The sequence below is a fragment of the Lytechinus variegatus genome, chromosome 7 (assembly GCF_018143015.1).
Source record: "Lytechinus variegatus isolate NC3 chromosome 7, Lvar_3.0, whole genome shotgun sequence".
Classification (NCBI taxonomy): Eukaryota; Metazoa; Echinodermata; class Echinoidea; order Temnopleuroida; family Toxopneustidae; genus Lytechinus; species Lytechinus variegatus.
The window spans coordinates 33848932-33876797 of record NC_054746.1 but is presented as its reverse complement, the minus strand read 5'-3'; the positions used below and the strand labels follow the sequence as shown (position 1 = coordinate 33876797).

The following is a 27866-nucleotide window of genomic DNA, read 5'->3' as shown; positions in this document are numbered from 1 at the left end:
TGCCTGTTGCCTTTAGTAACCTCCTTATTAGTTGTTTTTCGGGCATGGTCAAATACATGACCCCACATTCTTTAATAGAGAGAGGTTTATGATAGAAAATATCCTAGATGGATCCATAAACCCTATTATTTTAACTATTTTGTGACCTTGGGCTATTGATAAAGTTCCATTTGATGATTTCACTTCCTCTGAATTTAGAGCTTTTTCATCAGAAGCACAAGAAAAGGAGAGCCCACCTTTCGATGTGTGAATAACCAGGACTGCCACATCACCCCCTTTTCAAGGCTACTATGTCAGTACTGTCGCTACCAGAAATGCATGAAAGCAGGGATGGGCCGAAAAGGTAAGCACAATAATCTAATCTGGCAGAGACGTCACCAAGTGCTACCCAAAATATTTAATAATATGTTTAAAACCAATTGTTTCTTCTATAGTTACAACACACGTTTGCAAAATAATCTTTGTGTTCCTTTTACTCATTTAACAATGCAAGCTCATTCCATTCGGTACACAGGTGTTCATGAATGGAACTCACTGTGCAACAATCTGAAGTCATGTTCAACACTCTCGTTTCAGAATAGTACTGAAACGATCAATTTTTGTCTCACCTGCATAGCAGAGTGAGACTATAGGCGCCGCTTTTGCGGCGGCGACAGTGGCAGCGTCAACATCAAATCTTAACCTGAGGTTAAGTTTTTGAAATGACATCATAACTATGTATATGGACCTAGTTCATGAAACTTGGCCATAAGGTTAATCAAGTATTACTGAACATCCTAGTAGAGTTTCATGTCACATGACCAAGGTCAAAGGTCATTTAGGGTCATTGAACTTAGACCATGTTGGAGGAATCAACATCAAAATCTTAACCTGAGGTTAAGTTTTTGAAATGTCATCATAACTTAGAAAATATATGGACCTAGTTCATGAAACTTGGACATAAGGTTAATCAAGTTACTGAACATCCTGCATGAGTTTTATGTCACATGACCAAGGTCAAAGGTCATTTAGGGTCAATAAACTTTGGCCGAATTGGGGGTGTCTGTTGAATTCCCATCATAACTTTGAAAGTTTATGGATCTGATTCATGAAACTTGGACATAATAGTAATCAAGCATCACTCAACATTTTGTGCAAGTTTCAGGTCTCATGATTAAGGTCAAAGGTCATTTAGGGTCAATGAACTTTGGCCATGTTGGGGTTTTTTGTTGAATAACCATCATATCTCTGTAAGTTTATTGGTCTAGTTCATAAAAAGTGGACATAAGAGTAAGCATGTATCACTGAACATCTTGTGCGAGTTAGAGTAGTTTTCAAAGTCAGCACTGTTGCTATATTGAACTGCGTGATGCAGGTGAGACGGCCAGAGGCATTCCACTTGTTGAAAAACTATCATCCTTGGCTGAGTAGACTCCTTTGTTCTTCTTTTTCATTTTATCCTCTTTTCTCGCTCTCACACTTATTATCTCTTATCTAATTTTTCTTTCTCACTTTCCTCAATCTTATATTGCATTGTGTGTTTGCAGGTGTATGTGAATTTTTGTACATGTAGGTATGGTGTGCAGGCCTCTAGCTAATGCTTATGTTTTAAACAAAGTTAATTTAATGTTATTTTTGTATTTTATTGTATTTCTTAATTGTCATTTGGGGCCTCAAATATACTGTAAGCACAGGATGCTTTTTCAGAGGTCCTGGCTCATTCTTATGTATTTGTTTACTTTGTAACTTCTTGATTGTTTTAATTTGCCAAATAAAATTGAATTGAAGTGTTATGCGTGATTAAAAGTCATAATTGAATTCAGACCTTGCAGTAAGCTCTCATGCAATCAGTTGCCACAGGCTCTCTTTATGCTGTACAATGTATGTCAGTCACTCTTCAAGTAGAGGGATACTATTTCTATCATTTTTTCATGATAAATGAAGATGCTTCGTAAGAATCAGAAGAGTGGTATTATATAATGCTTTTTAACTACTGGGCAGTTACATAACAATCTTTTTTGTATTTTTTTAAATTCTTCACTTACATGTAGTAATGACTAGTCGAGTTGTGATGATTTCAATTCAATTTTATTTTAAGAGCATTATAACTTTTCATGTGCACTTGAAAATAGAGACCTTTAGATTGAGCAGGATCCAGGAAAAATGAACCATTTTACTAGGAGTCAACAAAAAATTATTTGCTGTAATTCAAGTTTTCCAAAGAAACGGGGGATTCATTACATCCATGTGCCACTGTTATATGCCAGGAACAACCTGATTACGCTCATCCCATGACTTTGCGCCTTGTTTATTACGAAACATAAAAAAAAATGATTATAACTTTTATCAGTATGATGTGTGTCTCCAGAACATGTACATGTACAAGTATGTATTTTCTCTCTATTCATTCAATCTATTACAGATGAAGGGCCTAGCCCTGAATATTTTTGATAAAACTTTGAACAAACTTGCAATAACAGCTTAATGGCACTTAGATCATTCAATCTGATTGGCTGGCAGGTAATAAACTTGTTAATATAGAAATGGTGCATCCGCTATTATAGCAATTCTTTACGAAATGGGCCCCAGATTAATTGAATGTCAGTGAAATTCATATACGTGTAGAGTATCTCTTGTCCATCTTTTACATTTATTAACCACTAGTACATTTATGTGCATTCATACTTAATGATATCTTCATTGTTTCAATTCTTGCAGTTAAAGAGCCCAACAAAGATTTAGCCAAGGACCAAGTCCCATGTAAAGTATGTGGTGATGTATCATCGGGTATACATTTTGGAGTGTATACATGTGAGGGCTGTAAGGTAAGTTTGAATCTCTTTGTCCTTATAAACTGTTTACCAGTTTTAAAAGATAAAGAAATTGTAGAACTTTATCACCTGGAACCCATATAACTTTTTTTTTTTAAATCATGAACTTTTAGGATGAGATTCCCAGAATAAAGGGAAGTCAGGGTTTGGTGTTTGGTCAGGATTAAAAGCATGATGTCCGCTTTCCAAGAACTATTGACACTATATGAAATTTAAAAAAAATCTTGGACAATATATGTCAGTTACTGGTACCTGTAGTTGTATTATTTGTCTGTGATTGAATTTTATCACTTAACATTGTGAGTGAAGGTGATGGAAGACTTTATACTCCCTCAGCTATGACATTTTATAAATTTCTATTTCTGAATCATAAGCATCTAATTTATCTCATTATAAAGAACCTGCCATGGTGACTAAATAAGATCACGGAATTCCATGATGTGATGTTTGAGCTGGGTAGTCATACAATCTATCACTGGTTTCTGATGAGGGCTCTGTGAATTGGGAATCTACTCTTCTCTCTGATATTTTTATTGAATATGATGCTTTATTTGTCTGCAAATTTCCCAGGGCTTCTTCAGGAGGAGCCTTCGTGATAGAAATACCTACATCTGTTCTGGAAAAGAGGAGTGCATCATAACATCTGTAACACGGAACCATTGTCGCTATTGCCGCTTCAAGAAGTGCCTTAGTGTGGGCATGTCAAGAGCCTGTAAGTCTTCTTACTCACATCATCCAGCTAAATGCCTTTAAAATCAACTAGACTGTTAAAGATATGCCGTAACTGCCTTTTAAAGCCACAAATACCACATGAAAAAGGGTGCCTTAAATTTACTGCTTCTGTCAACAGTTTAAAAAGTGCAAATTCAGTCTATCCCCTTGAATGAGAATGGCTCTATTCACCACACAGTTGCAGCAATCACACTTACTCCTTCTCTCCACTTTGCACAATTCAGTCCACCTGCTTTCCTCCTCCACTTGCATTTCCTCAAACCACCCATCTCAAACCCAAACCCTTCTAAAAAAATCAATCCTGTCATGCCTTCTTGTTCTTCTTGTTATTTGTCTCTTTCACATCTGAAGATTCTTGTCTAAGGGGAGGGGGCTGTTTCTGTTCAGATACTTGTGGCAGTTTATTAAAGCACAATGCCGCCTTTCAACATTTCTACAATGGCATGAAGGATGCTTGCTTTTATATTGATATTGTACATGAAAAAAGAAGTCTGAGCTGGATTTTTGATTCACAATACAGTAATGAACTTCCTTTAATGTTATATTACAGCGAAGTACTTGTTGGGTTACTATGCTCATAGATACAGTCACACCCATGAATTACTATAGAAAGCATGAATGCACATTGTCCATGTATGCACCTTAATAAATTCTGTAATTGCTTGTTCCCAAAAAATGGTTGAAGATTGAATCTTCCAATCATTTGTTGGCCTATTAAGGTTTGTTTATATTTTATATGATAAAAAAATGAATTCCCTTAGAAAGGCCAATTATTAAATATTGATATGTTACAATATTATTTCATCATATTATTATTTTAATAAATCTTGTCAATATTGTTGTGGCTTCACAGGTATCAAGTTGGGAAGACACCAGAAGTATAATACTCATCTTGTTGAAGATCAAGGTAAATCCTCAGTAACACCTCCTCTTTGGCCAAATGGAGGGATGCAGAGTGGTTTAAAATCTAGCCCTGAAACTTCATCATATAAAGAGAAAAGTGATAAGATATCTGCAAGGGATGTTGATCAGCGGACAGAGCAAGAGCAAGGCAACAGTATTCAGAGGGTCTTCAAGCAAGAAAGTGTAGTAGGTGCTACCCCAGCTGTAAGAGAAGCACTAAAGAAGAGCTCCTCCATACCAAAACAATTGAGTGAATCTTGCACACCCCATAGTGGGTTGTCTCCTTTGGACATTCCCAAGCAGTCTGTTAACCAGCCACATGTGTCCCCAAGTAATGCCCACTTCCAGTACTTACCACAAAACTCTGCTTTGCTTGCCACATCAGACAAATGCGCAGAGATGTCTGTTGCACATTCAAGGAGCAGAAGCAATCATCACAAAAAGAAACCCACTTTATCTAGTGCACACAGTGTTTCTTCAAGCCACCCCATGCCCCAGCCACTTGGTGTAAATAGCAGTGGCTGGGAAGATCGCAGTTTACCAAAGAATACATTTTCTCCATTGCAGTTTGACTCAGATAAACATTCAACTGTCAGTTCCAAATCTGATTCATCTGTACACCCTCAACCTGAAGACATGGTACTCATTAAAAAGGAAGTATTAGATGCCTCTGCATATTCTCCATACCATTCATACATTAGTAATCTGAATTGTTCCCACCTCAGAGAAGATATTACTGCCAACCACAAGGAACAAGTTGACATAGACACTGCCAGAACAGCTAGTGATGATGAAAGATTTGTTGGTAATCTAGTTGCTACATCCACAACTTTGACGGAGCCAGATGTAGTTGAAGTTTTGAGTACTATGGTAGAGAGAAATGATGCTGAACATGATGGTCATGTCTCTCCAGATTCTCAATTGATGTCTATGGAAAGTGAATCAAGAAAAAACATTCACACGAATATGTGCGTATCCCCTGCAGGATCAAGTGCTTGTTCTGTGCCTGGTATCTCTCCCCAGAGTAGTCCAGGGCCATCCTGGAATGTTTCACAGGCACCAAGTCCTGCAATCCCTGGCTGCGCCGGTGCATCTCCCACTGCATTGCCCACTCTTCCATTTGATAAGTATAAGCAACAAACAGAAGCATCAGATGAAACCAGAGAAGTAGCCTTTACATCTGGTCCAGTTACACCTGTAACATGTGCTTTAGAGGACAGTGACTATTCGCCTGCAGCTACCAGCCCAAGCCATTCCTTCTCCCAAAGTTCACCTATATCTCTTGGACATTCTGCTAACCCTAGTGTCAGTAGTCCCTTGATGGATCAACCTCAAAACAGTCAGGCTCTTCTTTCCTATGACAGGCTCTACACCTGTCCATTTCCTGGTCATGTTTCTGCCAATGTTGCTCGTAATGTTGCTTTGATCTGCCACAACCTCCTACAGAGGATGAAGAGTGGACATCTGACCGATCGAGTGTTGTCTGCCCAAACAGAGTTGGACCTGATGAAGCACACCAGTGATCTTGGAGCCCTCGAAAGAGACAGCATTCTGTTTGATTTGACACGCAGCATGACTGGATACACTGCGGTCATGAAGTCATTGTTTCACAACGAAAGCATACGAATAGCTTCAGAATATGTAAGTGTTTTTGCAATTTCAGTTATCCATTTGTGATATTGAAGTGACTGTCACACTTTTTTCACATACTAGTGATTGGATTTGAAATAGTCTTTAAATTCTTTTTGTCAAAACAGTGACACATGGGCATTTTATAAATTGGTCAAGTCCAATTGAATATTAATGGGCAGTTAATAATTTACTTTTTGCAGGTTGTATTTAAAGGAGATTTAATTTCCTGTGGGAGGGTAAAGGCAGAAATGACAAAACACGCTGTCATTTTTTTTCATGGACTGTATTGTTGTGTCGGTGCAGGAATGCCCATAGCACCACATTTCTGCGCACCTCACTGGTGCAGAAATGCTCTTATGCAATTCCCTAGTGCATGCTACTAAAGGCGTTTCTGGGTGCATGCAATGCGCTGAGTGTGGTGCTAAGGGCGTTCCTGCACAGGCAAGACGAAATGTATGCTAGTCTATCTAGAGAGCAAAGCCTGTCATCTGTGTATTGCATTTTCCCTTTATTGCAGAATGGAAGTACAAAATTGATTTGGATTTCTGCTTATTGTATTATTTTGTTTTGTAAAAAGCAAATTGAAAAGTTTCATTGCATGCCCATACCTAGTGCTCTTTTTATGTCTCAGACCATGGAGGTACTCTGCTGTGGGGTTTTCTTTCTGTCCTGTGTTTGTTCTTGTGATAATATAGTGTGGTACGGTATGTCACTGACACAGCTCCCGTAGGACTTGCGTGCCAAAATTGATTTTTTGGTTGTTTTGGCTTCAATAGGGTCCCCTTAGACCAAAAATGATGGGGTTCAAATTTTCAGCCCCCTCCTTCCCTTCGTGGGGGGTCCTTTTTGGCGCCCTATTGGCCTGTACAAAGCCCAATATGATAATCCATTGTTTTCAACATTATTTCTCACTTTTCTTCGCGAATTTTATTGTTAAGTTGTCTGGGGTGTGTGAGAATCAATATTTGATGATGTTGTGATGTCAAAGTTTTTTCACTTTTACCATATGGGGGCGGAATTTACGAAAAATGCCCCAAAATTGTAAAATATTACCCCTAAAATATGATTTTCCCCCTTTTTTGCACTAGAATTAGGACAAAAGGATTACAAAATGAAATGAATATGTCTTGTTATACAATCCAATAACAGAGGAATATATTACATGCAATTTATATCATTATTTTTGGTCAATTGATGTAAAAATCAACCCCATTTCAGGATTTTATGCAGTGAAGACCTTACTACAACACTAGAGGGCGCCATAACTTATGATAAGCACTTCCCTAAAAAAATCAAATTCTAGGCACTGTAATTTTATCAATAAATTTGAAAGCTGACACATTTCAAGAGCAATTATTTCCAATGCCAATTCATAGTATGGGCATCTAATTTGTTTTGATTCTACCCCGAAATGGTTGCCTTAGGCTAAAAATCCTGGATTCATTTTTTTTTTATTTGGTTTCAATTCAAAGGTTTTAAGGGTGAAGAAGTATATCGGGAAAATTTACAAGGACAGCAAGTGTCTCGTGCCCAGAAATCCAAGATGACTTTCAAAAATGGAGTTTAAAATGGCTGTTGATAATTTAAATGGACATAGCACATTTCATGTCAACCTGAGATAGATGGAATCGGTGTCTAGACCATGGTTTCAAAGATCAAAATTGGGACAAGAATAAGGCTGTTTATTTTTTTCATTTATTTAATTTTTGGAAGCCATCTGGGATTTTTCAACATACCGGGACAGTCAGTGGTCCGGTATGTTGAAAAAATCCAAGATGGCTTCAAAAAATTTAGTTTGAAATTGCTGTTTCTGCTTGAAAATAGTTGTTCAATATCCGGAAATATGATTTTTTTTTTGTGTGTCTAAAGTGGGTCAAATAATATTAACATTAGAATAAGTTACAAAGAGAGTCGTTGGTCGAGTATGTTAAACAATGGAGTATAAAATAGCCACTGTTATTTACAATTAATGGACATGTAATATCCATCAAGGATATTTTTTTTATGTCTTAACCATGATTTTTAAAGTAAGAAAATTAGTTACAAGCGTTCGAGTGTTGTGGCCCAATGGATTAGTCTTTTGACTTTGAAAGGGTCGTGGGTTCAAATCCCAGCCATGGCATAATTTCCTTCTGCAGAAAATTATCCACATTGTGCTGCACTCAACCCAGGTGGGGTAAATGGGTACCCGGTATGAAGAAATTCCTTGAATGCTTGAGCGCCTAAGCAGCCCAATTTAAAGCAGGGGTTATTATAATAGCAGGGCCCGCTGGGAGAACAGTTTTAGAACTGAAGGGGCTTCCCTAATATACCTATATTATTAATATTATCATAGTATAACAGTGGTCTATGTCGAAAACTCCAAGTCGGCGTCAAGAAATCTGAGTCTAAAGTGACTGCTGTTATTTAAAATGGACATAGTTGATTTAAAAGCCACCAAGGACATATGATTTGGGTGTCCACGCAATGGTTAAAATGATACTTTCGACTGGTTACAAAGATATGCACTAGTTAGTCCATTTTGCCTAAAAATCCAAGAAAGTTTTCAAAATGACATCCAAAATGATTCCTAAGACTCATTAATATTGGTCAGAGTTCATACAATATTAATCTGTGAGGAATAATTTTGTTTTCTACATGGTGGTATTAAGGGTCAGATAACACATTTGACAAATAACAAGGATATTTAGCTTTCCATTTTGCCAAAAATCCATGGTAGATTAAAAAAATTCTTCAAATGGGTGCTATTACACACTCATGAATCAATATAACTTATCCCATACATGGTGCCTAAGTTTAGGCACCAAAATATTTCTCACAGGTTGATATTGTATGAATGACGTATCCACTATACAATAGTCATTTTTAGAACCCATTTTTGAAAGTCAACTTGGATTTTAAGGCAAAATGGATAACTGCATAATCATTGTAACCAGTCCTTAATAAGTATTTTTAACTCTTGAAATACTGAAGACACCAAAATAATAGCCCCAGGTGTATGTTTAATGTTCTATATCCACTTTTAAGTAAAAGCAGTCATTGAAGCTATCTTGGATTTTTTGAAAAAGTTGACACCCGACTGTTCTTTCAACTTGAAACAATATACTTGATCCTTTAAACTCTAGTGTCGACATCAAAATCAAATTCACAATGTGCATTTCTAATGAATGTCTACTTTTAAAAGAACCACAGTCAATTTAGAACCTGCATTTTTGAGGCCATTTCGCATTTTTTGACATACCAGACCACTGACTGCCCCTATTAACTTGTCCTTATGTCTTATTTGACCCTTGAAACCATTGGTTTAGACACCAAAATCTCCCAGGCTGATATGAAATGAACTATGTCCGCTTTAAGTGTCAGCAGCCATTTTAAGATCATTTTTTTGAATTCATCTTTGGTTTATGGACATACCAGACCACTGACTCACTGTCCTTGTAACTTTTCCAGTTTACTACTTCACCCTTAAAATCATTGACTGGAAACGAAATTTTGGATTTTTGGCACACGGCAGCCATATTTTATGCCATCTTGGATTTTTCAGGTATCTTGGGGTCCTTATATTCACTCTACCCCGTTTCAATAAGTTATGGAGTATGAAACCAATTAGGATTCTCGGGTAGATAATGAGTGAGTCGTATTTATTAATTTTCAGTGAATGGTGGCCATCTTGGATACTATTTTGAAAATAACCGCTTTCCCTGATGCGGTTTTTGGTAGATTTTTAGTATACCATTCCTGAGGTCAATTAGTACTAAAAACTGTTGAAAAACAATTTGTTGCAATTTTTCCGAGTAAGGGTATTTTTGGTCGTACATTGAATAGTCTATAGGCCCTACCTTAGAAATTGAGCCACAATGCATGTTTTTAAGTTCGGAAGTTCTCTAAATCTTGTGAAGGTCAATCAATAAAACATCACATATTATTTCAATAATGATTATGTGCATGTGTGTGCGTGGGTGTGTGTGTGTGGGGGGGGGCTATAAAAAATACTTTGTGTTTCTATCTGTCTATCAGTAATTGGAAATTAGCCGAGATGTAAATAATTGACAATTCGAATAAAAGTCCTTAAATCGTGTACTCTAGAACGAATGGCCGAATGGTGAAAGTTGTATGCCAGTCAGTGGGGGGGGGTAGGGGAAGGGGATGTGGTTGGTAGGATGCTCGACTAACTGGAAGTCTTCAGATATAAGCATTCTAGCTGTCTAGGGATGATGAAATACCATAAAACAATTCATATTTTTAACCAGATGCAAAATTGCTAATACACCTGATTTTAGTCTTAATAGGTGACCCCCCCCTCGGGCAGTGGGTGAGGGTGGGGAAAATTGGAACCCTATCACTTCCTGATAGATTGGACCCAAGTGAATCAAAAACTGAAAAAATGAAAAAAATAATGGCGCAAAAGTCCCACAGGAGCTGTGTCATGACATACCGTACATCACTAATATCATCATGATAAGTTATGACGCCCTCTAGTGTTACAGTAAGGTTTTCACTGCATATAATCCTGAAATGGGGTTGATTTTTACATCAATTGACCAAGAATAATCATATGAATTACATGTGATTTATTCCTCTGTTATTGGACTGTATAACAAGACATATGTATTTCATTTTGTAATCTTTTTGTCCTAATTCTAGAGCCAAAAAATGGGGAAAATTACATTTTTTGGGGTAATATTTTACAATTTTGGGGCATTTTTCGCAAAATCCGCCCCCATATGGTAAAGTAAAAAGGCATTGACATCACAACATTATCAAATATTCATTCTCATACACCTCAGATAACTTAAAAATAAAATTGGCGAAGAAAGGTGAGAAATAACGTTGAAAACAATGGATTATCATATTGGGCTTTGTACAGGCCAATATGGCGCCAAAAAGGGCCCCCACGAAGGGAAAGAGGGGGCTGAAAATTTGAACCCCATCATTTTTGGTCTAAAGGGACCCTATTGAAGCCAAAACAACAAAAAAATCAATTTTGGCAAACAAATCCTACGGGATAACACACCGTACCGCACTAATAAAGAACACTTGACAGATCAACTTCGAACTGAGTCCAGGTACTGATATTCCAGTTGGAGTGGCAGTGATCTAGCTGATTTTTTTTCTATCAAGGTCAAAGGCCAAAAAACACATACAGGGGGATTATACATAGTTTAATCAATTTTTTTTATGTGATAACTGAGGAGCTGTTTGAGGACTGAACTTCAAACTTAGTTCATGTTGGATGGACAATGATCTGTGTAGATTTTGAGGTTTCAAAGGTCACAGAGGTCATGATGCATGTAGACCTGCAAAAAAAAAAATTTGTTCATAATAACTAAAGAACCGTACTAGGGATCAACTTTAAACTTGGCTCATGTAATGCATGCAGGTGTGATGATGATATGATCAGTTTGCTTTCACAAGGTTAAAGTTCATAGGATGATTGTTTGGAGAGTTTAGAATTCATGTAGTTGAATTTTTGTTCTTTTATTTTCATTTCTCTATTTAGTTGTCACACCATCGGGAATGCAATAGTGGCCTCCATTGGGACAAGTTTAATGAGACTGTCAGTATGAAGATCATTGCCAGTGTTCAGTATATCAAGAAAATACCAGGTAAATATTGTAAATGGTTTATTATAATCTACTATTCAAATGATCAGGGAAACCCATTTAACCCAAGAATTTAGACAGTTTTGATGCTTAAAAACACAAGAAGGCTTATTCAGCCTCCCCCAGTTCTTGGGTGTGACAGCATGCTTTGGATGAGAATTGTTGCCAGTGTTATAATCTTCAAAATTAAATCAATATTTTTTTTTCTAAAAAGGGGATTTCTTTTTTTTGTGTGTTCAAAGGAATTTTTTTTAGCTTTCGATCAGGGCTAATTTTTTGTCAAGGAAAATGCTTTTTAAAAATTTGAGATTTTTTTTGTTTTCTAATGAAAATCTTTGTTTTTCAATTAAGAAGTAATCAATAAAAATATATCCTCAAGAACCTGTTAATTGTTTTCACCATATTTTGTGCATTTGTTGTCATGAATGACCTTGGAGTAGGAGAAAGAAGAATGAGGGTAGGTTGAGAAGGAGAAGAATAGTTGACACAATGTCACCCCCTTGAACCTGATTACTACTGTTCCTTTTTTCTGCAGGATTTGCATCGATCGACATGAATGACCGTATAAACTTGATAAAGCACAGCGTATTCCCTATCATCCTGGTCCACAAAGCTTGGAAGATGGGTGAGGAATGGAAGTGGATGGAGGATACATTCTTCACCAATTCTTCCCTACGCAAGATGAGTGACGGCTTTAAGGACATGACATATTCTTTCATCAACCAGTTCAATTTGGGCAGCTTTGATAGCATCGAGGTGGCACTTCTCATGATACTGGTAACACTTAATCCAGGTAAGCTTATGTTTCTAGGAATGGAGGGAATGGGAAGGGGGGGGAGAGAGAGAGAGTGTGTGTGTGTGCATGCACTTACACACATAGGCAACTGAGGCAAATCATTCAGTCATTCAATATTAATTATTATTAAAATACATAGAGGGATGGGGGCTTAGTTTAGTGAGTTTTTTTTTTTTTTAGATATTAAAGTATATTTTTAAGGAATTTCATTCTATCCGTATTTGCTTCAGTATTTGATAAATCTTTTTTTTGCTTATCCTTGTTGATATAAAATGAAGATGTGTAATTTTGTATGTATTTATCTTGAGTTTATGTAATCCATTTGAATGAAATCCTTAATAAAAATATGTTGAAAAAATAAAAATGAGGACTCACATACTTCACATTTGTAACGAGAACATGTACATGTAACAAACCGACATCCGCAGTGCAAATGGTTCCAAATTATATGCTTTGTATGTTTGGGTCCAGTTAAAAATTTCTCAGCTAACATTGATTCGGCTATATAATGACATTTCATTTGGACTCCAGTTGACCTCATTTTTTCTGACAACATGGTTTTGAAAGTCTGACGATGTAAAAAGTACAATAAAATTGAAATTTTGATGTTTTTGTACGTTGACTGAAAAAGGTTTTTTGGCTAAACTTCCAATCCCCAGTTCCGCATCCTATGCATAAAATTCTAGATTATGTACTTAACAGTCTTCTGCAAATAGATTTGTGTGTTTGTCAGTCAAGTATAACCGTCTCCATCATTAAGGCATGGTCACACCGCCCGAGCATTGTTGGAGCGGAGAGAATAAAAATCATCACCGCTCGCTCCCGTTCACCATTTTCGATTTTGATTGTTTTTATTTTGTTTTTTATTTTTGTTTTTGATTTTTTCCCCCAATTTTGTGAGCGAAATTCAACCCCTCTCCCTACCGCTCCACGACCGCTCCAACAACGCTCGGGCGGTGTGACCAGGCCTTTACTCTCTGAAAGACATGTCTCAGGGCTCAAAATTTTGTACTCTAAATCTGTAGTCAATAACTTCCACATGTGGCTAGATTGTTATTATGAGAGAATTAGGGATCCAAATGTCGTCTGTCACAAACCTTATGACACAACTCCACAGCCCTAAGTCACTTTTTTTGTAGATGTATTTAGGAGACCTGCATTTCATGCTGCAGTCGCAGGTCACATGGTAAGGTCAAAGGTTATTTTCAGGGTCAAATTCAAGGTCAAAGGTCACGACATTATAAATCGCTCCAATACATTATTTGATGCATGTTTTGGATTCCTCTCTGAATTTCCTTTTAATTGGTACCAGTTTCGTGAAAATTGGTCAACACGTTATGACGCAATGGCCATTGAAAGTTGAAGGTCACGCCCATTTTTGTCAAAACAAGGAGAAAAGGGCGGGCCATAGCGCGAGAACCGATGGACCGATTTGACTAATTTTTTTTGTTTTGTGCGTGGGCCATGGTGAATTTTATGTCTACCAATTTACAACGAATTCCGAGAGGGTCGGGTGCAAAATTGCACTTTCATTGGGTGAATTGGCATGGAATGACCCTAACTGGAAATACTTGTTTACTCTTTATCTGAGATGGACCATTCACCTAGCAAGCCAGCAAACAGTGATGTCTCATTGTTTTTTCACTCACAGATTTGGAGGGCTTAGAGAACAAGGAGGCTGTTCTTAAACTTCACAAGGATTATCGCACCATTATGCAGAATTACTGCCTTGGTATGTAAAGGTGTTTAAAGAAAAATGTAACCTTGTAAACAAGTTATCTTCTGTGAAATAAAAAAAAAGATCGATTACAAAAATTAATGAAAGTTTGAAGAAAAATCGAACAAGTGATGATTTTATAAAAATTTGAATGTGGACATCCTCCCATTGGTAATGCAACCAACATGTGTGATGTCACTTTGGTACTATTACTAACTCCCCAAATATTTTCTATATATTTTACTACATTTGTGACTTTTATTTCAGGGCCCATTTTGATAAAATGTTGCTATGATAGCAAGTCGTGCTTGAATGTCAAGTACCATGACAACAGTGAAAATTCTGTTTTTGGCTCTTCCATTGAAAGGTGATATTCCAATAAGAGTTGCTATTATAGCAACTTTTTATGAAATGGGGCCCTAGTGTTTTTTTTCCCTGCCATGCGAAGACATTGAAAGGTTTAATAGACAAAGCATTAGTTATTTCAACAGTCAAATGCTCATAAATTTCTTAATGTCTGCCCAATTTTTCACACACTTTAATTGATCTCTTTTCTTTGATTTTTTATGTTTTCATGTAAGGCAACATGTTTCAAGGGTTTCATTCTCCTTTAAGATTTATTGTTCAATTAATTTTTGTCTCACCTGCATAGCAGAGTGAGACTATAGGCGCCGTTTTTTAAACAGCAGCAGCGCAGTCAACACCAAATCTTAACCAAAGGTTAAGTTTTTTAAATGACAGCATAACTTAGAAAGTATATGGACCTAATGAAAATTTTGCCATTAAGGTTAATCAAGTATTACTGAACATCCTGCCTGAGTTTTAGGTCACATGACCAAGGTCAAAGGTCATTTATGGTCAATGAACTTAGACCATGTTGGGGGAATCAACATCAAAATCTTAACCTAAGGTTACGTTTTTGAAATGTCATCATAACTTAGAATTTGTATGGACCTAGTTCATGAAACTTGGACATAAGGTAAATCAGGTATTACTGAACATCCTGCCTGAGTTTCACGTCACATGACAAAGGTCAAAGGTCATTTAGGGTCAATGAACTTTGGCCAAATTAGGGATATCTGTTGAATTACCATCATAACTTCGAAAGTTTATGGATCTGATTCATGAAACTTAAACACAAGAGTAATCAAGTATCACTGAGCATCCTGTGCGAGTTTCACATGATCAAGGTTAAAGGTACTGTAAGGTCAATGAACTTTGGCAAAGATGGGGGTACTTGTTGAATTACCCAAGGTCATTACTATGAAATTTTATTGTTCTAGTTCATAAAACTTGGACATACTGTAAGAGTAATCCAGTATCACTGAACATCCTGTGCATATTTCAAGTCACATGACCAAAGTCAAAGGTCAATGAACTTTGGCCATGTGGGGGTATCTGTTGAATTACCATCATAACTTTGAAAGTGTATGGATCTGATTCATGAAACTTGGACATAAGAGTAATCAAGTATCTTTGAACATCCTGTCCTCCGAGTTTCAGGTCACGTGACCAAAGTCAAAGGTCATTTCAGGTCATTGAACTTTGGCTATTTTAGAGGTAATTATTAGATTGCTGTCATTACTTTCAAAGTTTATAGATGTAGTGTATAAAATGTGGATATAGGGGTAATCAAGTATCACTGACAAGTTTGAGGTCACATGATCATGGTCAAAAGTCAATGAACGTATTATTGTATCATTATATGAATGGTGTTTTTTGTGAATAATTATTTGATAGTAGTTTTCAAAGTCAGCACTGCTTCTATATTGAATTGCGTGATGCAGATAAGACCGCCAGAGGCATTCCACTTGTTAAACCCTTTTTAAGCAAGGGCTGTTTAAATTTAAGATGATTATATTTATGTTGCATGTTTGATTTTTTTTTATGGGGGAGGGATCTTGGCTTTATTGGTCATAAATTTTTCATTTCTTATCCAAAGTGTCATAAATAAAAATGTAAGTGCAAAGAAATTAAATTATTCCTCTTTATTTGTGCTTCCCCAGCATTTTCTTGCTTGTTGGGTTGTTTATCCCTCCTAATGTTTATATGGTAAAGAATATTCTTGAGGATGACACATTAATTGCACTGAAAAGAATCCTATTGCCCCCAAAATGTCTCTACTCATGTAAGGCAGTGACAGTTGTCTTCCAAAAAGATTATGAACCATGTTATTATCAAAAAATATCTGAAAAGCAAACTTGGAAGGCTTGATACCTATGAATCTCCTTTTCATTGAAGTAGAAATCTTGTGATCTATCTACACTTCTAAAGCAAGTCATTCTAATGATAGTGATGTAATAAAATCTTTAAGATGGTCATAACATAGGCAAGTATTTAAACAAAATACCTAGAAACCCACAAACAATTGGACAGCTTGAATTAAAATACAAGGCATATACAGCTTTACCAATGTTTATTTAAAATTCAATATCATTGACTTCGTCAGCAGGCTATATACAATATTTTTATCATTCTTTGGTTTGTCACTTTGGGTTCATAAAATGTAAAATTTCATGGCTCAGATTTCCGAGTGATGAATGGTATTTTCATTCGTACTCCTTTATTTCTCCAGAAACACATGGCAAATTGGACAACTACTTGATCATGCTACAGTTTGTGCCCTATCTCTCCAAAATTGACATTGTCCACAAGCGATCCATACGGCAGTGTCAACATTCTACTTTCTCCATGCCAGCTCTCTTTGCAGAAATAAATCTGTCTTCATAATTTGATATTGATTTCTTGAAGAAACAGGGCAGGTTAGTTGAAGACATCATCAGATTCTTCTGTCAGTCAGGTTTGGCAGAGTTGAAAAAAGAAATATGTGTGAACTCTTCAAGTCTTGTGTATGTATCAGAAATTGTGTAACAATATTCCTAAATGGATGATGGCTAATCTTGTGTTTTCTTGTTATCTAGTTGTATAGTGAATATGATGTGATTACCTAGGATCTATAGGAACGATTTCTTCAAAAATCTCCTCAAAGAATGTTTATTTTATGAGACTCCTATCTTTTTATAGTTATGCAACAAACTATTTTGGAAGTGTAACAATTTTTTGATCCACACATTTTTATAATGTGCATTCTGTCTTTATGCCTTCTGTCTTCACAGATATTGACCATTTTAACTTCAATTTTGAACCATGGTAGAAATTGGTTGGAATGCAGTTGGGCAATTCCATAAAATATGTACGTCCAACCCCATGTATGTGAGGCCTTCATAAAATTTTCTGTCTCTGATTTCTTGTTCTTTTGACAGTCTGTAATGCTCTCAAATGGTCATGATTTGGTCAGTTTATGAAGTGAAGTGAAACTTGAGAAAAGTGGGGGTCGCATGTACAAGAAGGTTGATTATTTTATGGAATTGCCCAGTTGTAGTTATTGGAGGCACACAGCAAACTGCCCTTAAAATCAAAAACTATTTCTAATGCACTTCTGATTGGTGAAAAATCAGGTTGTGATCAATTATGTAGCTATTTTTGATTGCAGTTCTTCCTGCAACAGTCCCCTTGCATAAAAAAAAGAAGAGGGGGAAAAGAGCAGATTATTGAACTTTGTTTATTTAAGTTTTTGCTAGACATGCTGGAGAAAATCCTTTTTGTCGGACTCAGAACTTTTTCACCACTAAAACAATATTTTAGCATTTTCAATTTTGTGTTCTTTGGGCGAAGTATCTGATGACAAACATTATTGTGGATTTACAGGTAAATCTCACATTTGGCGTCTGTTGGGCTTTATTGCTTAAGAGCTAATGATTGCAATTTTTATTTCATAAAATGAATGCAATCTCAGTTTAATTTTAAGAAAACCAAAGAATAATACATATGGATTCCTTTATGAAGGTAGAAAATGCTTGCACCTTTTTAGAAAACAAGATTGATTTTACTAGTCATGTTAAATCTTTCCAAAATTTACCTCCAAATTGCATTTAATTGAATCTTATTATTTAAAGCACAATAGAGGGGAGGGAAATTTGTTTTCAATAAACAAAACATTTTCAACTAGTTCTGAATATTTGAAATAAGTTGAAAATAATTGAGTGACCATATTGTTTGAGGCCATCTCTGAAATTGTAATGTAATATGTGAATTCAGAAGCACGCAGTGTATACCCAGCGTAGATACACAAGAATATGCAAATATGGCCATTGTCTAAACCAAACTTAAAATTTGTTTAAAATTTTCTAATTTGTGTGTGTGTGTACTTGATGTGATAATTGTTCACCATGGAATGAAATGAATCACATTTGTATGATAATTTGTGTGTGAAAAAATTCAATGAAAGAAAAAGACCGAAGTGTACTATAAAAAAAAAACAGGGAGATGTGCACAATGTGTTTGTGCCTTTTGATTACCTCAAATATTTTTCATTATTTTTTTTATTATACAATAGATTTATCCTTAAAATTTTGATCGGCTCATTGCTGGTGGCATGTTTTGTTTGACGCTGAGTTTTAAACAAAATTTGTCAAGAAATTGCGTATTATAAAGATTTGTTTAATGTGACTAGCAATGTTGTATAGAATGAATTATGTGTCAATGTATAGTAAGTAGTCATTGGGAACTAAATGGATAAGTGTGTACTCTTTCTGATTGAAGTAAGCACATGTATTGGCATACACATACAGAATGAATACGCAAAGTAGTGTTTGTCGCACAAATAAATTTTGCAATGCTTGATCCTAATATGGACCTGTACACTTAAATTGATATTTTCCATTGCCTGTATGCACCACTGTGTATATTCAAATGCCTATATACATCGTTAAAGGATTGCAGCTTTGATACTTTCCCAAAGCTCTACATCCTTTCACGAAACTCCCATTGTAGCTTTGCCTCCAATGGTTATTACCGTGGAAACTTTAATTTGTTGCCATGGTTATTGTCATGGTTAACAAAGTGACCAGTAATGGTTCATCATTAACACAAAAACCATAGTTTTGATTAGCTGTTGAGCGATTTTGCGATGGTAGTTGCCATTGATAATAATTACCATCAGTGGTTTTCTGTAACCATGGAAACCATTTTGCGTGCTGTTGATCGACCTTGCCACAGATAACGGGATTCCTGTCCGTGGTTCATAGTGATGGAAACAATTTTGATAATCTGTAAAGTATTTTTGTCTCGCCTGCATAGCAGAGCGAGACCATAGGCGCAGCTTGTCCATCGGCGACAACATCAACATTGAAATCATAACCATGGACAAGTTTTTGAAATGTAATCATAACTTAGAAAGTATATGGACCTTTTTCATGAAACTTGGACATCCAGGTAATCAAGTATTTATGAACATCCTGCTTGAGTTTCAGGTCACGTGACCAAAGTCAAAGGTCATTTTAGGTCAATGAACTTCGACTATGTTGGGGGAATCGATATTGAAATCTTAATCAAGGTTAAGTTTTTTAAATGTCGTCATAACTTTGAAAGTATATGGACCTACTTCATGAAACTTGGACATACGGGTGATAGTGTATCACTGAGGATCCTGTTTGAAGTTTCAGGTCATGTGACCTACTTCAAAGGTCACTTAGGGTCAATGAGCTTTGACCATGTTGGGGATATTTGTGGAACGGTCATCATAACTTTAAAAGTTTATAGATCTAGTTCATGAAACTTGGGATATAAGAGTAACCATGTATCCCCGAATATCTTGTGTGTGTTTCAGGTCACATGACCAAAATCAAAGGTCATTTAGGGTCAGTGAACTTTGGCCACATTGGGGGTATTTGTTTGAATTGTCGTCATAACTTAGAAAGTTTATGAATCTTTACAAGAAGTTCATGAAACATAGACATAAGGGTAATCAAGTATGAATTATTGTTTTGCACATGTCTAATAGGACACATGATCATTGTCAAAGGTCATGTGGGGTCAATGGACATAGTATTTTATTATCATATGAGTGGGGTTCTTTGTGAATAATTATTTAATAGTTGTTTTCTAAGTCAGCACTGCTGCTATATCGAATCACATAATATAGGCGAGACTGCCAGAGGTGTTCCACTTCTGCTTTTATTCCTCAAGTTTAATTGCATAGACAAAAAGAGGTAGAAGAAAGGTGGAATCCCACATGCAGTTGAGCTTCAGAAGTGAACTTTGTAGGGTACATAAGCAGGCCCTGTTGCATAGAGTTGCTATAATTGTAACTTCCAATGCAATATTGTTCAACAGCCAATTACAATAAAGGATTCTTAGGAAGTTATAAAATTAGCCTGTCATTGTCCATGCACATTATTCATGTATGACAAAAATGGCAGTCCGTGCACAAATATGAATAAGGAGAAAATGGAAAAGACGCACAACTTCTCAGTACGAGAACCATCTGAGATCATTTCCTCTCTCAACCCAGGTGTATTTTATGTTGCCCGCCAGAAAATGCAGTGTTAAAAGAAAATGAAACCCCCAAAATATAAAGAAAATACCATATATTATCCCAATATACATATACCCCAATCTGATTCCCTGATATGGAGTACCAACTCTTCAAATTTGGCCTTCTTCAGGTTCGATGTCTCTGGATGAAGATTTTGAACTGCAAAAATGGCGACCTCCATCCAGAGACTTTGAACCTGAAGAGTCCCACCCTTGGAAGAGGTTGTACTCCATACTGAAAAATGAAAACCCAGATTGTGGTGTAAGTGGATTCATTTTGATTATCCTGTATTTATCAATGATGTTATGTGGTATGAGATTTTATGGGTTTCATTTTCCTTCTCTCATATCGATGGTTACAAAATCCATTTGTGCATTTAAAAAAAAAATCTTTTTTAGTGAAATTAATTCTATTTTTTTATATTACCCTGTGCATTGGATGATTTTTTTTATAGTCAGCATTATGAAACAAATTAATTTTGTAGATTATTTCATTATGACTACACTGGTTGAAAATTTGTAATTTTTACAGTGTCCTTGCAAAATATAGTACAGTGTAAGAATGTAATGTGAATTATTAGGTATACCATGCATGGGCAGACTTGTATTTTTATATTATGAACATTGAAAAATGTAAACAAACAATTATGAATTATAGGAAGTGTGTCTCTGCCTCTTCAGCCCTTATTTTTGTATTGGATATTTCATACATATATATTGTCAGAATTGAAAGTGTATTTAAATTATATAGATATGTAAATGTCTGGAGATTTATAATATGTTGATATTTTTACACACATGCTGTTCTAGTGCAATGATTGGAGTAAATTGATGAAGATTTTCTGAAATGTTGATAACAACTGAAAATATCTGCTTAAAAATAAAAAAGTAAAATCAGGAATTGTTGTGGAAGCCACATGTATTGTATAATGTATTGCAGAAAAGAAACTACATGTATTTGTTTAATCAGTTTTAAATGTAATTGTGTCTTTTAATGTTTTATACAGAACCATGGCCATGCATGATTGTATGAAAATAACACATTAATATTTTTTCCACTTTTATTTCTGGCATACATTTGGGGGTGATTATTTAAACATGTACATTTATGATAACTTTCAACTTCCAAACATGGTCATCTGTTCATAAACAAGTTTTATGTGCACCTAGTATTCAATTTAATCTTTGCTTATCAAACTACATGCATGGAAAATGTAAAAAGAATAAAGAAACATTAAACGTTTAGATACAATAGTATAATTAGTTTCTTCAATTATTCTTCAATCATTTTTTTTTCAGTCCTCAAAACTTAAATTGTCTCTAACTGTATTTTTCTTATTTTTGTATTTTTGTATGTTAAAATTGTGTGAAAAAAATAGAAATGGTATTTATTCACATTATGGGAAATGTTGTGTATTACGAGTATGTATGGTACATTTTTAATTAGGTTTCATTTTGTAAATATGTGATAGTTTTTATTCACTGAGCACTAATCCCTTTTATATATATCAATGTGATTTTTTTTACATAAATGAATTTTCAGGAAATGTAATATTACCTGCAAAGGTGAGGAGGTAGAAGTCTCAGTTTCATAAGATATGTCCTCAAGTAAAGGATGAATCCTTTAATTTTAATTTCCAGTCATTAAAGGGGAATGAAACCTTTGTAACAAGTAGGCTTGTGTTGAAACAGAAAAATCAAAGAATACGAACAAAGAAAGTTTGAGAAAAATCAGACAAATAATGAGAAAGTTGTTGGCATCAGAATATTGCAATCACTAATGCTATGGAGATCCTCCCTTTGGCAATGCAACAAGGATGTGTGATGTCACATGTGAACAAATTTCCCTTTGATGGAATGAAATACCCCCAAAATGTCTCTTTTTGCATTTTCTTATGGTGATATAAACTTTTTATCCATGTTGTATTAAAAAAATCTGTATTAGTATTACATGCCCTCATATAGAAAGAATATATGCTCTACTGCTAGATTTGAAAAAGAGGCAGTTTAAGTGAAATATATACTAAAGTAATAGGGAGAGTTGTTCACAAGTGACATCACACGTCTTTGTCACATTGCCAATTTGAGGATCTCTAAGGCATTAGTGATCGCAATATTCAAATGCTCATAAGTTTCTCATTTGTCCAATTTTTCTCAAACTTTTGTTGATCTGTTTCTTTGATTTTTCTGTTTTCACACAAGCTATCTTGTTCCAATATCCTGACTATTCAAGCACTGAATAGATCACAATGCCCTTCAAAATTGATGTTTTATTTCATTGTTTGTAAAATAATCTTTTATGTGCCTGAAGAGGATATTCATTGATGAGACTTGTCTAGAAGATGAGAAAAAAAATACTGATCGTGGAGAAACCAATTATTTTTAATCTTACAATTTCCACTTACAGTGTATTGAAAGGGAGAGTTGGGAAGTTGGTATTCATCAAGAATTTTATCTCACAGTGTGTCTTTATGCATAAACCGTGTCAAAATATATCATATCTCTGTTGCCTTTGTAACTATGACGTAATACAAATGTTTTCTCATATGTAAGAAAATTGTTTAAATTATGAGCATAGTATCTCAATGCCTATCATTCACACAGTAATGTAGATAGTTTGCGTTACATGTATACACCTCATACTGAGATTGTTATCTCTGATTGGTCAAAAGTGCATCTTGTGACGTGGTGCTTTTTCATCTATCATCGTCTCGGGTTTGATCTACTGTATATTTCTTCTATCAAACCCTCTGATAGTACTCGTAATCCCTGAGGGCGGGGCCACAAGTTGTGTTTCTATGACTAAGAGCGCATCTAGCTGGCTGCACTGCTGCTCGGTCATGGACTGCTCTTTATTCGGATGACAGTGAAAGTCATCGAAGAATGTTAAAACTGAAACATGGTGACATGATGTGCCCTGTATGATGTTCGTTGCATCAGATTTATTACTCACTGACACAGATGGCAGTGAAGTATTCACATGCCTGTCAATCCTTGGTCATCATCAATGGACTTTGGTCATGTTGGGGTATTTGTTGAAATGCCATCACAACTTTTAAAGTTTATGGATCTAGTTGATGAAAACATCAGTTAACATCTTGCATGGGTTTGAGGTCACATTACCAAGGTCAAAGTTCATTTAAGGTCAATGAACTTTGACCATGGTTGGGTGTTTGTTGAATTGCCATCATACCTTTGAAAGTTTATGGATCTAGGTCATGAAGCTTGGACATAAGAGTAATTAAGTATCAGTGAACAAATTCAAAGGTCAATAAACTTGATCATATTGGGGGAATCAACATCAAAATTATAAACAATTTTTAGTTTTTGAAATGTCATCATAAAAGTTTATGGATCTAGTTATGAAACGTTGACATAAGCGTATCATTGCTCGTCTTGAAAGAGTCTTAAGTAACAAGGTCAAAGGTCAGTTTGGTTCAATTAAGATATTTTTTATAGTCTAATGATTATTCTATAGTAGTTTTCAAAATCAGCACTGCTTCCTTATTGAATCGCATGATGCAGACAAGACTACCCGGAGCATTCCACTTGTTATTAAGTGTTTTTGTTTGACTTGTAAGTAATAGCACTCACCAGTGATATTGTAAATTTGATTAAAAATACATGGATATCTACATGCCCCCCGAAATCATTTGATCCATGTGAAAACTTATTGCAATTTTCTATTGCATTCAAAAGGAAAAGTATGTTTACGTGTTCATGGTATATCAACTTTTTCTTATTTGACTTACAACTCTGAATATCTGTTGAACATATACAATGATTAAATTATCTGTAACAATAACTTATAATTCAGAAGATGCCCTTATAGATGTAAAATTGTTGGCTAGTTTATTTATGTTTTAATTTTCATTATATTACTATCCTTTTGATTTGAAGTTAGTAGTAAAAAATAAAACCCACGATGACATATATATCTTTGAAAAACAAACATGATTGTTAAAATGGTTCCCAACTTTGTATCTAAGTGTTTTCGTTCTCTCTTTCATAGTAGTTTTCTCAAATCACATTTTTTTTTTCAGCACCCATGACTTGGAATAACGTGTATATCACATCACCTTTTCAGTAATAATAGCCCGAATTTACAAAGGTGGTTTTGAAAACCCACGGTTGAGTCCATAAATTACGCTTAATCGAGCGCGTGTATAAAATATGTCCAATGCCCAATGCGCCAAATTGATGCCTGTTACCATGGTTAGATACGCTATCTAATCATGAGTCCACTGTTGAAGAGTGGACTCATGAAAGCATTGGACATTTTTTTAATATACGCGGTAAAATAAGCCTAATCTATACAGGAAATCTGCATAAACCATGGACTCAATGGTGGGTTTTCAAAACCACTTTTGTGAATTCGGGCCAATGAGTCTTGACAAGTGGGTGATAATGATTGCTGTTACAAAATTATGTCCCCAAAAAATATGAAATGAAATGAAACTTCTATGAAGAATCTGATCATATCTTGTCAAATTAAGTATAGTACATGTATGTGGAATGTTAGATATTATGTACATTTTGATGTTTTTAAAGTATTTTTTGAACTTGGACTATTTTGTGATCACAGGTTTTAAGACGATTTGTAATTATGCAGATGATTGGAATGTTGATTGTCTGTGTCAGTCATAGATGTTCAGAAAAAAAAAGTTATTCAAGCTGTTCTATTATATGTTGTAAAAGAAAGATTGAAATTCATTATTTATTAATAATCCATCATATTCTATTCTGAAGTCTAAATTTTCAGTCAGGGGGGGGGGCAATACAGGAATGTTGTTAATTTCTGATAACTTAATTACTTCTATTTCTAAACATGAAAAGGTGCCTTCCTAAATGATTTAATTTTATATGGAAGATAGATTTTCTTTCATTTTGTAGAAACTAATTCAATGCTATATACAGGTACTCTATTTGCTTTACAAAACACATTTGAATTGAAGTGATTTTGTGTTATTGATGTACATGTTAATTTATTCCATTTCTTCGACTCATTGCTATTTGTTTTGTTGTTTCGGTGCAAGAACACACTTGGCAAAACATATTTTCGTGCACCATGAAAAGCCCTTATGCAATGCACCAATACCTGCTGCTAAGGGTGATTTTGCACATGAAGTGTGGTGTACTGTTAAGTGCATTCTTGCATGGACACATTGGTTTCATAATTGCTGTGATATTACAGTGCTCTATGGAGAACAGGCTAAATCCTGGTTATTATTTTTATTATTCAATTAAAGCTGCCTTTGTAACGTGAATGGTAAAAATACAGAAATGGTTTTCGAATGAGATGAAAGATAATTATTACTCAGATAAATGCTCACACATGTTTGATAATCATATAAGCTATCTTGTACAAATTTAAACCCACTTTTGCAGGTTTTACCCCTGTCAGATGAAGAAAATGAATTGCCTTGATATTTGCATTGTAATTATAAATACAGTCATAGAATGAATTATATTATAAAGAATACTTTTGTCTTCTCATTTAAACACATCTCACAGATGTAATACAATTTCATTGGTGGATTTTTTATTACACATTCTTCATGTTGTATTTGAAGGTAATTTTGTGAATCATTTTTCTTATTACACAGTGAGGTTGTACTACATATTGAATGTTATATATTGTGAATAAAATGTTAAAAATACATTTGAATGTCTAAAAGATTCTTTTGTTTGGGTGGGGTTTCTTTCCCTTTTTATACTATATTTTTATTTCCACAAAAGCATTCAACATTATTTTCAAATTAAAATATATTAAGATACTCAACATTAAACATTTTATGAATTTTTTTATCAAATAAAATAATCATGAATCACAACATTTGAAAAGTGAAAACTTCAAAAATACAACTTACGGTAGTAAAGTTATCATCTCTCCCCAGAAAGTCTTATTCCTGTCCATAATACTTTTTTGTTAAGGGAAATACCATCATAGTTGGCCTGTAAAAGTCCACAAGAAAGAAAAAAAAACCTCTGGCATTCATACGTGGGTCATGGCATGGGGGGCACCAACAAAAATTTTGAGTCACTTATTTGGCGCGTGAAGCGCGCTCAGTTGCCAGGTATGCTGACCTAATAGAGACATTTTACGGACTGCATTTAAACGGATATGTATCTCACTGATCAAATAATGCGAGCGCGAAGCATGAGCTGAAAATGTTTTGATTTTTTACGGACTGTGCATTTAAACGGATATGTATCTCACTGATCAAATAATGCGAGCGTGAAGCACGAGCTGAAAATGTTTTGATTTTCAGACCTAAAAAATGATTTGTTGAGCAAATTTTTGTTACCATGATATAAACAAAAAAAGCAAGCGCGAAGCGCGAGCTGAAATTTATATATATATATTAACCCCAAACAGTAATTTTAAGGAATATTTTTTGGGAATTCATGAAGAGCATTCACATCTTCATAATCTCACCATCGTGCTGATTTGTTAGAATTACAACGAAACACATGAAGTCCATTCTAACAAAAGGTTGATTTGAATAGAAAGAGAAAAATCCAAACATAACACTGAAAATTTCATCAAAATCGGATGTAACATAAGAAAGTTATGACATTTTAAAGTTTTTGCTTAATGTCACAAAATAGTTATATGCACATCCTGTTCGGTATGCAAATGAGGGGACCGATGACATCACCCAACTCACTATTTCTTTTGTATTTTATCATATGAAATAGGGAATATTCTATTTTTCTCCTCCTTGTCAAGTGAAACGACGATTAATTCCACCCTGAACATGTGGAATGAGCATTGTTTAATACTATATGATTCAGTCAAGTTGGTCCTCATTGTCAAATCTATAAACAAGGCAAAAGCGATTTTGTGTCTCGCCCACTAATGAAAATAACCAGAAATATCGTGATTTGTGAGGGCACGCAAAAAAAATTCATTGTGAAGTTACTGGGATGGAATAACACTTGACATAAGAGCCTTAATTGCACGTAAACTTTAATGTTGACCTGAAAATGACCTTTGATCTTACCATGATGTGACCTCCAACAGCACCATAACATGCAGGTCCCTCAAGTCCATCTACCATCCAAGTTTGGTTGAAAAGTGACTTACGGTTGCGGGGTTAGGTGTCATTAGATTTGTGACGGACGGACGACGTATATACGACATTTGGGTCCCTAAGTCTCGCCTTCACCTCCGGTGGGCGAGGCAAAAATGAAATATTGTATAATTCAAACAATGAAAAAAAAAAGAAATTGTGAGTGAGTGACATCATCAACTTTCTCATTTGAGTTGTGCATATCACTGTTTTGTGAAAAAT

General features: G+C 35.2%; 1 protein-coding gene and 1 long non-coding RNA gene across 4 annotated transcripts in view; one reads left to right on the top strand and one right to left on the bottom strand.

The window, feature by feature from the left end:
• The window catches only part of LOC121419081, a 58025-nt gene extending 38575 nt beyond the window's left edge, over positions 1-19450 (top strand). For all 3 annotated transcript variants that reach the window (XM_041613378.1, XM_041613377.1, XM_041613379.1), the window contains exons 4-11: positions 199-343; positions 2698-2804; positions 3381-3522; positions 4396-6086; positions 11578-11683; positions 12216-12473; positions 14128-14208; positions 16769-19450. In XM_041613378.1, the coding sequence (XP_041469312.1) occupies positions 199-343; positions 2698-2804; positions 3381-3522; positions 4396-6086; positions 11578-11683; positions 12216-12473; positions 14128-14208; positions 16769-16923 (2685 nt within the window). In that variant the 3' untranslated portion in view covers positions 16924-19450. The remainder of the gene's footprint in view (positions 1-198; positions 344-2697; positions 2805-3380; positions 3523-4395; positions 6087-11577; positions 11684-12215; positions 12474-14127; positions 14209-16768) is intronic.
• A 5114-nt stretch (positions 19451-24564) lies between these two features.
• LOC121419080 lies at positions 24565-26274 on the bottom strand. Its single transcript, XR_005970550.1, has 2 exons — positions 24934-26274; positions 24565-24647 (listed from the first exon to the last, which is right to left on the bottom strand). It is a non-coding gene; the product is annotated as an uncharacterized LOC121419080 (long non-coding RNA).
• Between the last annotated feature and the right edge of the window lie 1592 nt (positions 26275-27866).